General features: G+C 49.5%; 1 protein-coding gene across 5 annotated transcripts in view; it reads right to left on the reverse strand.

The window, feature by feature from the left end:
- Window positions 1-338: 338 nt before the first annotated feature.
- ADCK1 (aarF domain containing kinase 1) overlaps window positions 339-13,786 on the reverse strand; it is a 129,927-nt gene continuing 116,479 nt past the window's right edge. For 3 of the 5 annotated variants that reach the window (XM_058292935.2, XM_058292938.2, XM_058292924.2), the window contains 3 exons: window positions 13,356-13,553; window positions 7,704-7,897; window positions 5,572-6,305 (listed from right to left, as the gene is read on the reverse strand). In XM_058292935.2, the coding sequence (XP_058148918.1) occupies window positions 6,134-6,305; window positions 7,704-7,897; window positions 13,356-13,553 (564 nt within the window). In that variant the 3' untranslated portion in view covers window positions 5,572-6,133. Of the gene's footprint in view, window positions 6,306-7,703; window positions 7,898-13,355; window positions 13,554-13,786 lie in introns of all 5 variants that reach the window. The other 2 variants (XM_058292928.2, XM_058292943.2) reach the window with 2 other exon arrangements.

Consider the following 13,786-nt stretch of genomic DNA (forward strand, 5'->3'; position numbering starts at 1 on the left):
GACTAGCACCCAATGAAAACACCACAGTCGTTTCACAGCAGGGGAAGCTGAGGCTCAGAGACCAGAGCAACCTACCCAGGTGCCATGAAACCAAGACGCCAGGCCTGACCTCCGCTGGCTGGTCCGGTGTGGGTGATGCAGGCCGACAGAAGGAAAAGGGCCAGAGATGGTGGACCTAAACTGTTACAAGTCAGAAACCCACTGCTAATCAGTTCTGTAAAACCTCTTATCTATAATCCCAATCCAATCAGCTTTTATGGCTTCTTTCCCTAAATCCCCTCACTGTCCTATCCCTTGTCCCTAAATACTTGGAGGGAAGGGGAGAAGTGCAAAGGGCAGAATCACTTTTTTTTTTAATTGTATTTTTTTGAAGATACATAGATCACAAAAAAATGTTACATTAAAATATATAAGAGGCTCCCATATACCCCACACCCCCGTCCCCCACTCCTCCCACATCAACAACCTCTTTCATCATTGTGGCACATTCATTGCATTTGGTGAATACATTTTAGAGCACTGCTGCACTGCATGGATAATAGTTTACATTGTAGTTTACACTCTCCCCCAGTCCATTCACTGGGTTATGGCAGGATATATAATGTCCAGCATCTGTCCCTGCAATATCATTTAGGACAACTCCAAGTCCTGAAAATGCCCCCACATCACAGCTCTTCTTCCCTCTCCCTCCGCTCAGCAACTACCGTGGCTACTTTGTCCAGATCAGTGCTACAGTTTCTTCCATTACTAGTCACAATAGTTCTACAGTAGAATACCAGTAAGTCCACTCTAATCCATATTTTATTCCTCCATCCTGTGGACCCTGAGATGGTGATTCCACTCCACCTCTGTATTGAGAGAAGGCTTAGATTGCACGTGGCAGATGGATGTGATTCTCCTGCTTGCAGTTGTAGGCACTCTCAGCTCCCCGTTGTGGTGGTCGACCATCTTCACCTCCTGCCAGCTGACCTGGGTAAGTCCAACGAAGCAGAGAGTAGGAGTTGCAGCTCTGCTGAGTCTCAGGGCCAGAATCTCTTCTATGTCACTACTTACCATGGGGCAAAAACAAATCTCTGCCAACATTAACTCCCCTTTTAAGGATTCCCCCCAGAAGGCAGTGTGGCCAGCATCCAGAGCAGCTCAAGGGTGGCTGCCCTTGATGGAGCTGGGCCCTCCACTTGGGATGACAAACTCAAGGACTTCCTGCCATTCCCCCACTGGTGAGTTCTATTTCTAGAATTGCAAATATACCTGGAAAATGAACTCCCTAGTGTCAGGTCTATCTTTTAGGGGAAAGTGCTCAAACTGTTTCTGATGATACATCCATTGTCAGTACATATGTGTACAGGCTCAAAGAGTTCGTTTGTGGTAAATGTAAACACTAAAATACCCTGCTGGTTTTATTACCTTGTTTGGGCATAGCTACATGCTTAAATTTCATAGGAGCCATTGCATTTGGAAATAGCCAGGTCCCTCTTCATCTCAAAGAGCTCTGCCTACTGCCCACCTGTGGAGGAGTTCCTAAGCTGCGTTGCTTTGTCCTCTGGAAGCCATCTGGGAAGACATGTGAGGCTAAAGCAGGGGTCCCAACCCTGACTGGACAGTAGGATCACCTGGGGAGCTTTAAAGAACAAAAAAACTATAAGTCACATTGACATCATGTTCCTCTGGGTATGAAGTAAAAGGGCACATCACTTCTCTAGGATTCTCCAAAATCTATAACCCCAGTCTAATCATGATAAGCCTACATTGACATTCTACAAAGCACCTGACCAGTACTCTTCAGAAGTGTCAAGGTCACGAAAGACAAGAAAAAAAGAAGAAACAGTCACAGAACAGAGGAGACTAAGGGGCCGTGATGACCAAGTCCAATGTGGGATCCTGGATTGGCTCCTGGAGCAGAGAGGACCTGAGTGGGGAAATGGGTGAAATTTGAATAACATCTTTACTTTAGTTAATAGTATTGTACCAATGCTAATTTCTCAGTATTAATGAATGTATCATGATGCTATGTAAGCTTTTAACATCAGGAAAAGCTGGGCTGAAGGGTATACAGGGACCCTCTTTGCAACTTTACCATAAATCTAAAATTATTTCCAAATTAAAAAGTTCAAAATAAAACAAAAGAAAAAATTTTAAATGCCTGACCCCCATTCAAACCAATTAAGTCAAAATCTTGGGGTGGCGCCCAGGCATTGAATTATTTGAAGCTCTCCAGGTGATTCTGATATGCAGCTAGGGTTGTGATTTTCTAACTTGAGAGCACATCAGAACCCCCTGGAGGACTCACTAGAACAGATTACTGGGCCTCAACCGTGGAGTTTATGATTCAAGAGGTTTGCAGCACGGTCTGAGAATGAGCAAGTTTCTAACAAGTTCCCAGGTGCTTGAGAACCACTGATCCCGACTTCGGAAGCGTGGCCCAGGGACCAGCAGCATCAGTCTCACCTATGAGCTTCTCAGAACCGCACAATCTCGGGCCCCGCTCCACAGGCACTGAGTCGGAATCCACGTTCTAGCAAGATCACAGGCTGTTTATACACTGAGAAGCATTGTTCTAGAATGAAAGCATGGGAAGGAAGGAGGGAAGGGCAGAAGAGAAAGGGAGGCAGGGAGGAAAGAATAGATGAAGGGGCAGAAAGAGGGAGGATAGCTGGGGGAAAGGAGCCTTTTTGGACAGTGGGCTTCTTACCCCAAATGCTGCAGATTTCAGGCACAGGGACAGTCTCCACAGTTGACAGTAGCAGGCACATCATGCACTTGGCATTCAAGGCCTCTAGTTAAATATGGGCCCTCCTGATGGGGCCCAACACGCACCACGGCTCTCACTGGCCTGGCCCCCAGATCACGCCACCCTCTGTGGCTTTGCCAATCCCACTAGTAGCCTCTTGCCCAATCTCCAGCTCCCACCTGAGAGCCTAGCTTCTCACGAGCCCCGAGTGTGGCTCCATTTCAGACACTCCTCACATTTGCTCACACTGAGGCTATTCTAAGCCCCTGTGAGTCCCACCCCTGAGGACCCACTGGGTGCCTCTTGGGGCCACTTTTATTTTCTGAGATGTCTTTCGATGTTCACATTCACGGAGCCCTGCAGGTGTGGCAGGAGGGCCGTGGACAGCCTGCAACTCTGTCCCTGGCCATCTCTGACCCTGGGAACACACCAGGCACTGGGCAGAAGTGAGCCTGACAGTCTACAAGGCAGCATTCCTATGGAGGAAGAGTCATTTGTGCAGGTTTTGAAATAAATAGATCTCAACATACCTGAAAATAACTTAGTATTCTGAGACTCTAAGTGTGTGTTTATTGAACACTTACTTATCTATACTTACTATGCGCTAGGCACAAATCGGAGAGGCTCTGAGCCAAATGGGGCATAGAGTAAGAATTCCTTTCTCCTTCACCTGAAGTGAGGTAAGGGGTAAAAATAGCCACCCTGCCCAAATCAAAGCAGCCAATACCTAAGTTAAATAAAAAGCATCCAAATGATAATAAGAAAAAGAATACCCCTTAACGTCAGCTGGTGGTGCCTTCCTGACAGATATTGCCACTGTTCTGAGAGAAGAGCTGCTGGATTTCATAGGAAAGCACTGAACCCAAATCCACAGTCAATCCTCATGGCACATTTTACAAGAGGGAGCAGGGATCAGGGCGAAGGTTTCACATAGAAGCTCACCTGAGCTAAATCTAAACCTTCTGTTCATCCGTCTGCTGAAACAAGAGACCAGGAGGGAGTCTCCTATGGTGTCTGGGCTCCAAGGATGAGTCCACCCATGCTACACAGAGCCAGAGGACAGCAGTCAATGGATAAAGCCCACCTCAGCCCAAGTCACTCAGGATGAGATGACACCAGAGTAGCCCAGTACCATCCTGTCTTAGGTCCCTGGGAATATGCTGGGCTCAGTCTGCACTTTCCAGGACTTTTTGTCTCCTTATCCATGCAACACTGCAACCATCCCCCTAAGAAAATTAAATTTTCTTTGAAATCAGGGCCTTTGAGACCCAACTCAGGCACATAAGACAACCCAAGAAATGAGAGTAATCCATACCTGCAGCACTGCAGAACAGAAAACAAACCATGGGCCACCATCATCTGCTATGTGGCCTTGTGCAAATGACTAAACCTCTCTGAGCCCTGCTTTCCACCTCTCCCAGAAGAGGCTAATGACCCCTTCCCTTCATAGAACAGATAGGACAATGAAACAATGTCCCATATTTATATGAGCTCTCACACTTGGAAGGCACTCAATAAATGCCAGGCTCCCCCTCTCCTCTTTTCAAACTGCCCTGCACCCCCAACTCTCCTGCCTCTCTGCTGTCTCTGGAAAACCATTGTGGGTTCTGGGTCCACTGTCAACACAGTGATGTTTTTTTAGATCCCAGGGCAGCAGGAAGCCAACCATTAAACCAAAAGTGAAAAGCAAGTAACCATTACCTTGAACAGAAAGGACATTTATATTTACTTCAGTGGCTATAAAAGACACCATAAAATGTAATATGCAGCATGCATGCTCATGATTAATAACATATCTTACAAATTATTCTCTCACGTCCCTGGGTGCATCTAACTGGTCACTAAGAACTGTTAATTCTTTCAGGAAATAAAGGGATTGTGAATCGTCTCTGGTCACTGAAAAATCTGCTTGTTGTAGTACCAGTACAAACAAAAGAAAATGAGGCTCACATTCAGGGTTCTCCTGCCCCTGTGAATGGGGTGAAGTGAGATCAGAGAGACTCAAATACAATTACCACCCACAAGCACGGCTGCTCAGAGAAAGGCACGACCTGACAAATCTGGAGTCCTGGGGACCTGGTGACCACAGTCACAGGAGGTACAGCAGGAGCTTAGGGATGTCTCAGAAACAAGAGCAGGTAACCAAGCAGTGGGCGGGGTGGTGCGGGCAGCAGGCAATAAGGCAGAAGCACAGGGTCTAGAGAAGTGGCACAGAGATTTCAGAGTGGAAACCCAGCCACAGTGACCATGGTTTCAGTTGCCAAGGGAGTGGGAGGGGCCAGGTAGAATTCCAGGTCTGAAACTGGGGTTTATGAAAAGACGAACCAGAGGGATAAATCAGGAAGCAATTAGTAAAACAAGGCCAGAGCACAGGTCACAGGGAACGAGACTGTTCTCAGTCACAGGGTTCTAAAGTCCACAGATCTGGCTGAGCCGCAGAGTACCTGGCCTTGGGGTTTCTTAACTCCTCCAATCAAGACCTCAGAGCCTGGAAAGGTGAGAAGAACCTACAAGAAGCAGGAAGTAGTCCCCAGATGGAAGGCTGGAAGGATTACAGGGAAAAGAAGCCAAGCAGAAGTCCCATTGACTCTCAGCTTCTCATGTAATGGCCAGTGCAGATTCACTCCCAACCTAGAATAAACATCCTCACCAGCCAAGCCCAGGTTTGCCCTTAATTCCCCTAGGCCTCCCCAGGAAACCCTGAAGAAGCAGCAACCAAGGGGAACTGTACTTACAAGCCTTTGGCAAGGACCATGAATGCACATTGGACACGGCATGGGTTTGGAGTGGGGTGGGGGACCAGCAAGTTAGGATGGAAACATCCTGCAATCCTGAAGGTCTTTTTTTTTTTTTATTGAAACACAGTACATGATATAAAATACCAAAAGGCAGGGAACTCATGGCTGCAATAGAGTCTGCCCTAAGATGCCAAACCACCTCACTAAGGTGTGACATCTCTGGCATGTGACATGGGAAGGAAAGGGAATTGATCCTCTAGCAAGTCCAGAGACCTGCTCATCTCCAAAGAAACTGAACATCCTACAAGTTAAATGAGCCCTCAATAGCATACAGGGTCCATCCTGACAATATAAAGGGTTAACAGCAGTGAGGAGACAGAGCCCAATGGCACATACTGGGAGCGGTAGACTGCTGTGTCTTCTCCCTGGATAAGGAGAGGAATCTATTCCATGATACGATGTGCAGGCCCTGACACAAGGGTTTCAGCATGGGGAGAGGAATTCCAGTGGTGGAGTGTGACAGTGCCATGGGCAGTGACCCTGGGGCTGCAGACCCCTAAGTGGCAGAAGTGGGCCTCCTGGCTGGAAACATGATGAAGGAGCGAGGAGTGAAAAGATTCCTTGCCCACCACAGGGCACAAAGGGACAGGACAGTCAAGTCCACTCAGTGTGGAGCAGGAAACAGCCAGCAAAGTAGGGCCAAGACCCAGGTGGACAGCCTCAACCCCTTCACATGCAGAACGAGTTCATAAAGGTTGATCTGCCATAAGCTGAAGGCTTCCTTGAAAGAGATCTGGGTCCTTCTGAAGAACGAGCAGGTATTCTTCTTCTTGTGCCTGCAGGAGGGCAAGAAGCAGGGAAAAAGTGAGAGAGAGAGAGAGGAAAGAAACACTAGCTCAGAAGCATTTAGAAAAATGTAAGATGGTGGCTTTGGCCCACTCACCAGCTCCCTGCCCCCTTGGCTACGTGATCACCCCATTGCTCGAATGGGGCCCAGAGGAACACAGATATTCCAAAGGACCGTTTTCAAACAAGCAAAGTAATCAGAAAGTCATTTAACAGGTGACCAATGGCCTAATGGACCCATTAGATAGAAAATTCCAACGTTTCTCTTTTTCTAAAAGGAGAGTAAACATATGCCAATCCAGGGTCCCCCAAACTCAAATACAATCAAAGCCTTTCCAAACTTTTTGAGGATATTGATCACCTGGAAACCTAGTCAGGTGGTCCCGGGAGGCTGAGGTCATTATTGACTGAGCCCAGCTTACACCTTCCACACCAACAAAAAGACCTGATGAAAATGGGTGCTTATGATGATGGCCTATTTAAGCTTCATTTCCTAAACCCTCAGAGGAAGAATAAATCACATGCAGCCCATTCAGTGTGCAGTATATTTTGCTGTAATCTAATGTGATATTTGATAGTGGATATATAATATATTTGGTCAACTCCCTCTTCACCAGAGAGTTTGATCTAGTATAGATGGGCTGGGAATTGACCACAGTCAAGGTCTCCTCCCTTGGATGAGGACATTTGCTCAGAGCATGGCCCTTTCTGTGTACTTGCCACACTGAGACAGAAGGACCTAGAACCCTCACTCCTCTGCCACCATCTCTTTGAAGAAGCACCTTTCCTTCCTCAACCAACACCCTCATGATGCTGAAGCATCTAAAATGTTCTAAGATGTGGAGAGAGCTTGTTCAGTTCAAGCTCTTCCTGGTGCCAGGCCCTCCCTGCTGGCAACACTCATCTCTCCCAAGTCACAGGTACACCTGCAGGGAAAAGAACACTGGCCTAGATGCCTGGCCAGTACTGGGGAGACAGGTAGAAGTGTCTGGACCAGACAGAGAATGGGATATACACGCATCAGGCTTCCTAATCCCCAGCCCAGGGCACATGTAGACACAGCTGAGACTCTCAGAAAACATCTCAAACTTGACAGAGGGTAAGAATCACTTGCAAAGCTAGGTAGATGGGCTAGGAGGGTGAGGTCCAGGAAAACACCATTTTAAACAAACACAGGTTGTATTCTGAACCACCCAAAAACATTGCCTGGGGCATCAGTTCCCTGGAGTTGTTCTCCTTCCCCCTCCCCAACTTTTCCTGCAGGGAGATGTGAGATTGGAAAGCTCAGGAAGGGCCCTGTGGACTGGTGGGAGAAAATGGAGGCAGGTATGAATCCCAAGGCAGGCCAGGGAGCTGGGGAAGGAGGAGAGGTAGGAGCCTGCACTCACATGGCCAGTGCCCGGATGCAGCAACGCGACATGTTGAGGAAGGAGCTGGCGCTGGCGCGGGTGCCCAGGGAGGCCTCAATGCCACGCAGCAGGTCATTGGTCTTGAAGATAAGCAACATCTGGCGGGGCACGTGGTTGAGCAGCTGGCTAATCTGGGGGAGGTAGTTGGCCGCATTGTCACGGATCTCTGAGTCCTGAAGCAGCAACAGGGAGACAGAAATGGACAGTCGGTGTAGGAAAGTGGGGCCCAGGAGAGCCAGAGCACCCACTCCCCAAGCCCAGCCAGCACTACTGGGGCAGGAAGTCTGCTTCCCCAACAGCCCCTCCAGCCCATGACCCCTATAGAAGGTGTCAGCATTAACCAGCCTCCCAGCCTCAGGGTCCATCCTCATGTTACTCCCCAAGGCTTCTTCGCAGGCCACTGATTTCAGCCAGGCCTGGAAGGAGCCCTGGAAGTTGGCACTGGCTGAGTCAGGTCCCCTGATCTCTCCTGCCAAGCCCAGGCTGATTCAGTCCCTAGGTTCGAGCTCCTACCCCAAAACCAACTCTAAAGTCCTGCACCATGCCCTGTCTGACCCTATGCCCCACCAGACCTCCCCGGAGCCCTTGCTGCTCACGCTGGCAGTGCCCATTGTTGACCCGCATGCGGCAGCCAGTCTCATCCCACCCAGTGCCTGAGCTCCTAACACCCTCAGAGCAGGATCCAGGGCTAAGCCTTGAAGCCAGTCATTCCCATGGCCCTTGCCCCATCCTGGTGCTTCAGGTTTGCCCCTTCTCACTCCGCATGGCTCCAGCCAACACCTAAGCATAACTGTGCAGCTCTGACCCCTTCTCAGACTCCAGAAAAATGAAGATAATGACAACAGCCAACATGTGTTGAGCATTTACTACATAAGCCAGCACTTTGAACACATTTGCATGTATTAACTCATTTAGTCCTCACAACAACCCTATGAGGCGAGGGTAATTGCCCCATTTAAGATGAGGAAACTGAGGCACTGAGAAATTAAGGCCCACAGATAGTAAGGGGTGAGTGGGATGTAAGCCCAGCCTTTACCACCTTGCTCCTGCCCCTCCACCTGACATGGTCCTGAGCAAGCCCTTTCATCTCCTTCTACTCAGGGTCCTCACCTCAACACTGGCAGTGACAATGACCTCTGGGCCCACCTGCCAGCAGTACCAAGAGGGTCATAAGAGAAAAGAGGAAGTGCTCTGGGTCAAACGAAGTCATCACAAGGGGCCCAGAGGTGCTGCCACAGGCTTTGCCACCCTGGCCGGCTATCTCTTTAACAGGAGCAGAACTCTGTCTTTTCAGGAACACATGTGTGCTGCTGATAACTGAGCTGCTGGGAAACTTGAAATGTCCCTCAGGCAAAAGCTATCAGACTGGAACATCTCAGCATGAAGCCAGACACCAAACGGCCGTCTGCCTCCCTGCCACCTCCCACCACAGCTACAGGTCACCGTGCTCTGAGGGTGAAGGCCAGACCGAGGCCCAGCACACGGAAGGGACCTCTCAGCAACGTCAGGACTGGCCTGGCCACAGCCCCTTTCAACTCCAACAGGAAGGCCCTTCACCTACCCAGGCTAGCGCCCAGGCAATCCTGATGATGGGTGTCTGCAGTAGACCCTGTTGGGTGCCAACCAACAGCCACCTTCCCTTCCTTCCTTCGTAGTTCAAAGAACCCCAGTTTTGCTCACTTTATCCCTGGGGCCATGTGCTCAGGGATGCAGGGCACACCCCCAGCCTGGGGGAGGGGTATTTTGTTGATCTCAGCCAATGCCAGCACTGAGTTCTCATTCCTGTGCTGTGTGATTGGGTAGGCATGGACGTGTGACAGGATTCTGCCTAATGACAGGTGAGAAATCTGTTGGGGGACTTCTGGGAAAGATGTTCTTGCTCGTAAGAAATGACTCATGTGAAGAAACAGACCCTTTTATTTCTGCCTCTGGAAGCCACTGAACGAAGACGTAAAGCTTAGAACTGCCACAGCTATTTTGGGATCCTGAGAGGAAAGCCAACAGAATCACAGAGGGTCAGCCTAGAGCCTTGAATTTGTTAATCTGCTGAATTAACCCACCTGGAACCACCTACCTCCAGGCTTCTTCTCATGGAGAGAACAGGTTCTGTATTGCGTAGGCCACTTTTAGTTGGATTTTTGGTTTAAGCAGCCAAAAACATCCTTCCTGATACAATGCTGGAGGTTACCCCAATTTGCAATAAGACCAGGGCTCAGAAAGATTGAGTTCTTGTATCTCAGAGACTGGGCTGCCCTGGTGGCTACATTTACCCTCCATCTAGGTTCTGGTCCAAAGTAGCAAACAGTCAATATCTCCGCAGCCTATACAAACTATCCTCTACACAGCTAGACCCAGTTCCCAGACAGCAAGTAGGTTTTGGGGGATAGAAAGATATACAAAAGGGGCTCCTGCCTCCCAAGCACTCATCATCTAGTTAGCGAGCTAAGATTTATATACAAGGAGCTACTCTGCAGAGGAGCATAAGATACCTGCCATACGAGGGATGCAAGTAGTAAGAGATCCCTTTTGGCTGGGGTGGAGAGGATTCTGGGAGGAAAAAAGACTTCCAAGAGCTGATATCCAACCTGGGTCTTGATGAATGAATAAGAATGTAAAAACAGAATTCTATCTTGGGTAATAAAAACAGATATTGTGTATTGAGTACCTACTATGTGCCATGTAATCTCATCCAGATACTCATGGCTTTATTTATTTATTTATTCTCTCTCCCCTTCCTCCCACCCCGGTTGTCTGTTCTCTGTGTCTATGTGCTGCGTGTTCTTTGTCCGCCTCTGTTGTTGTCAGCAGCATGGGAATCTGTGTTTCTTTTTGTTGCATTATCTTGTGTCAGCTCTCCGTGTGTGCGGCGTCATTCCTGGGCAGAATGCACTTTCTTTCGCGCTGGGCGGCTTTCCCCTATGCAGGGACACCCCTGCGTGGCAGGGCACTCCTTGTGCGCATCAGCACTGCACATGGGCCAGCTCCACACAGGTCCAGGAGGCCCGGGGTTTGAACCACGGACCTCCCATGTGGTAGGCAGACGCCCTAACCACTGGGCCAAGTCTGCTTCCCTTCATGGCTTTAAAAACCAGCTCTAGGTTGAAGACTTCCAAACATATCTCAAGCCTGGACCTCTTCTTAGACCTTTATATGCAACCGTCCGTGACACCTACATATGAATACCCAAGATAACTATGGACTACCCTCCACTCCAAATATGTCCTTCTCAAAGTCTTTCCTATGTCAGGAAGTAACATCCCCCTATACCCTATGACACATCCCAAAAGCCTATCATGTAACTTTTCTCACTTTTCCTCCTCTCCACATCTGAATCCTACAGAAAGTCTTCTTTATTTTACCTCCCAAATACATCTTGGCTCCATCTACTTCTCTCCATCTCCATTGCCACCAGTGCTGTCTGAGCTTCCACTGTCTCTCAGTCTGGAGTCTTGCACCAGCCTCCTAACTTATCTCCACTTGCAGCATGCTAAAGACATATTTAAACACAGTAAGTCTGAGCATGCCATTCTGCTTCAAACCTATCAAAGGCCTGGCTTTGCACTGAGAACTAATATAAGTGTTTTTCCATGGCTGATGAGACCTGTGAGAAGTTCTCTCTGCCCAGCACTCCAAATTCCTCTCACGCCATTGTCACTCTTGCCACACTCTGGACTATACCAAGCTCTTTCTTCCCACTTGGCCTTAGTATGTCACGTGTCCTCTGCTGGAACCTTTCTCCAAGTTCCTCTGGTGGCTGGTTCCTTTCTGGCCCTTCAGACCTCAGGTTGAATGTCCATGTCAACAATCCAGCAGGACTTCTCTGAGCACCCTACCTATAGCGATCCTCCACCCCATATCATTACTCATCATCACGGCAGCCTGCTTGTTTCCTTCACAGTACCTATAACCTGAAGTTATTGTTTACTTGTTTGTTCCCTCAACCAACGTGTAAATTTCATGAAGGTCTGTCTGTCTGTTCATCACTGGATCCTCAGCACATAGCACAGGTGCTGGCAAAATAAATGTTTGTTGAACAATATGAACTTCAGGAACTATGGGCACTTCAAATACATGATCAATAAAACAGATTAGCATCACTATCATCCCTCTTTTACAAAGGAGGAAGACTATCTCTCCTCAAGCTTGAAGGTTACATAAGTCTGGAGTAGCTGCTGGTCATCTTTGCCACGAAGCCTGAAGACAGGTACAACTTGGTGGAAAGCAGAGCCAAGAAATGGACGGACATGGCTTCTTGATGGCAATGTTTGAGACTTTGGATTGCCACCTACCACAAAGCAGCTTACAGGTGAGAATCCTGAGGATCAAAGTGGTGACCAGAGTTGCCCCAGGCCAGGCCACCAGGAGGAAGAGGTGCTAGGACTAGGATCCAGGTCTCTGTGACTGCACGAGCAGGGCCTTGCTCCTTACAGTGAACAGGGACCCAGCTGGAGCTCAAGCCCGTCTACCACATGGATTCAGGATGGGCCTGGCAAACCAATGCAAGGAGAACATGGAAGTCACTTCTACAAGGGACTGAGAAACCTCCTGGGAAGGAGCTCACCCTGAGCCAGGAGGAATGAGCTTGCCCCCGTAGGTTTCTGTCCCTGGAACAGGGGTGACCATGAGTATGGGGTGGGATGGGGTGCTCCTAGGATCTATCTCCCGGCTCAGTCTCCACAAGACTCTTGTCTAGATCCATTGGAGAAATGAGTTACAAATAAGGATGGAAAAGCTGTCTTAGTAAAAACTCTGTAAGACAATGGGATGAGCAGCACTCGTAGTTCCTCCAATGAGGCAGCAAAGCACTCTCCGCAGTATGGTGCCCAGGTGACGATGTCTAGCAGGAGACAGCAGAAGTGGTGTCAGACTGCTTTATAAGAGTCCCTGGGGTGGCGGAATTGGCCCAGTGGTTAGGGTGTCTGTCTACCACATGGGAGGTCCATGGTTCAAACCCCGGGCCTCCTTGACCCATGTGGAGCTGGCCCATGCGCAGTGCTGATGCGCGCAAGGAGTGCCCTGCCACGCAGGGGTGTCCCCTGCGTAGGGGAGCCCCACACGCAAGGAGTGCGCCCCATAAGGAGAGCCACCCAGTGCAAAAGAAAGTGCAGCCTGCCCAGGAATGGCACTGCACACACGGAGAGCTGACACAACAAGATGACACAACAAAAAGAAACACAGATTCCTGTGCCGCTGACAACAGAAGCGGACAAAGAAGAAGACGCAGCAAAAAGACACAGAGGGGTAGGGGGTGGGGGGAAGGGGAGAGAAATGAATAAATAAATAAATCTTAAAAAAAAAAAAAGTCCCTGGGGGTTCCCACAAATCCTGGGGAAGTACTTGGCAGGAGCCCAAAATCTTGCATGAGTAGGTGGGTTATACAGCTACCACAACCGTGTTACTACCCCCAGCTGGGAGGCCCAGAGCAGATACACTGGGGTATCTTTCCCTTTCCCTCCCCTATCGAGGGTAAGTGCTTCACCACCCCTCCCCTCCTTCCTATCCAATACCCCCCCAGTTCAGGCACCCACAACACACCCACCAACCTAGAAAGCCAGGCTGGAGGGGTCTAGAGACCAGGCCTGGCCCTGACCCTTGCATTCCAGAGAGGGCAGGGCAGGACAGGCCACCTACCTCAGTGGCAGTGACTGGAACTCGGTCGATGCCCCTGTTGACCGAGTCCCAAGACCGAGCCGTCAGCATGCAGGCAAACAAGGGGTACAGCTCGCCAGCTCCCAGGCGCTGGCTGTACTTCTTCACCCGCTTCATGTCAGTCTGGATCAGGGACTGCCAGAGGTGGCAGTAGTCCAGGCGGAACTCTTCCGTGAGCACCTGTGGCAGGGGCAGTAGGGCAGGACCTGACCCTCCTCTCCCCATGAAAGCCTCACTGTGTAGGACCCATGTCCCCAGCTGGTGCTGACCATGCAAAGAGGGACAGATGAGGATCGAGGCTCCTGCACAATATCTCCCCCAAATCCAGACATCCCTGAAGGGTAGTCTAGCTGCTGTCACACACACCCAAAATGTTTGGTGGCCCAAGTTCAAAGCTCTACTAGCAAGCCTTG

Source organism: Dasypus novemcinctus, chromosome 3, assembly GCF_030445035.2.
Source record: "Dasypus novemcinctus isolate mDasNov1 chromosome 3, mDasNov1.1.hap2, whole genome shotgun sequence".
Lineage (NCBI taxonomy): Eukaryota > Metazoa > Chordata > Mammalia > Cingulata > Dasypodidae > Dasypus > Dasypus novemcinctus.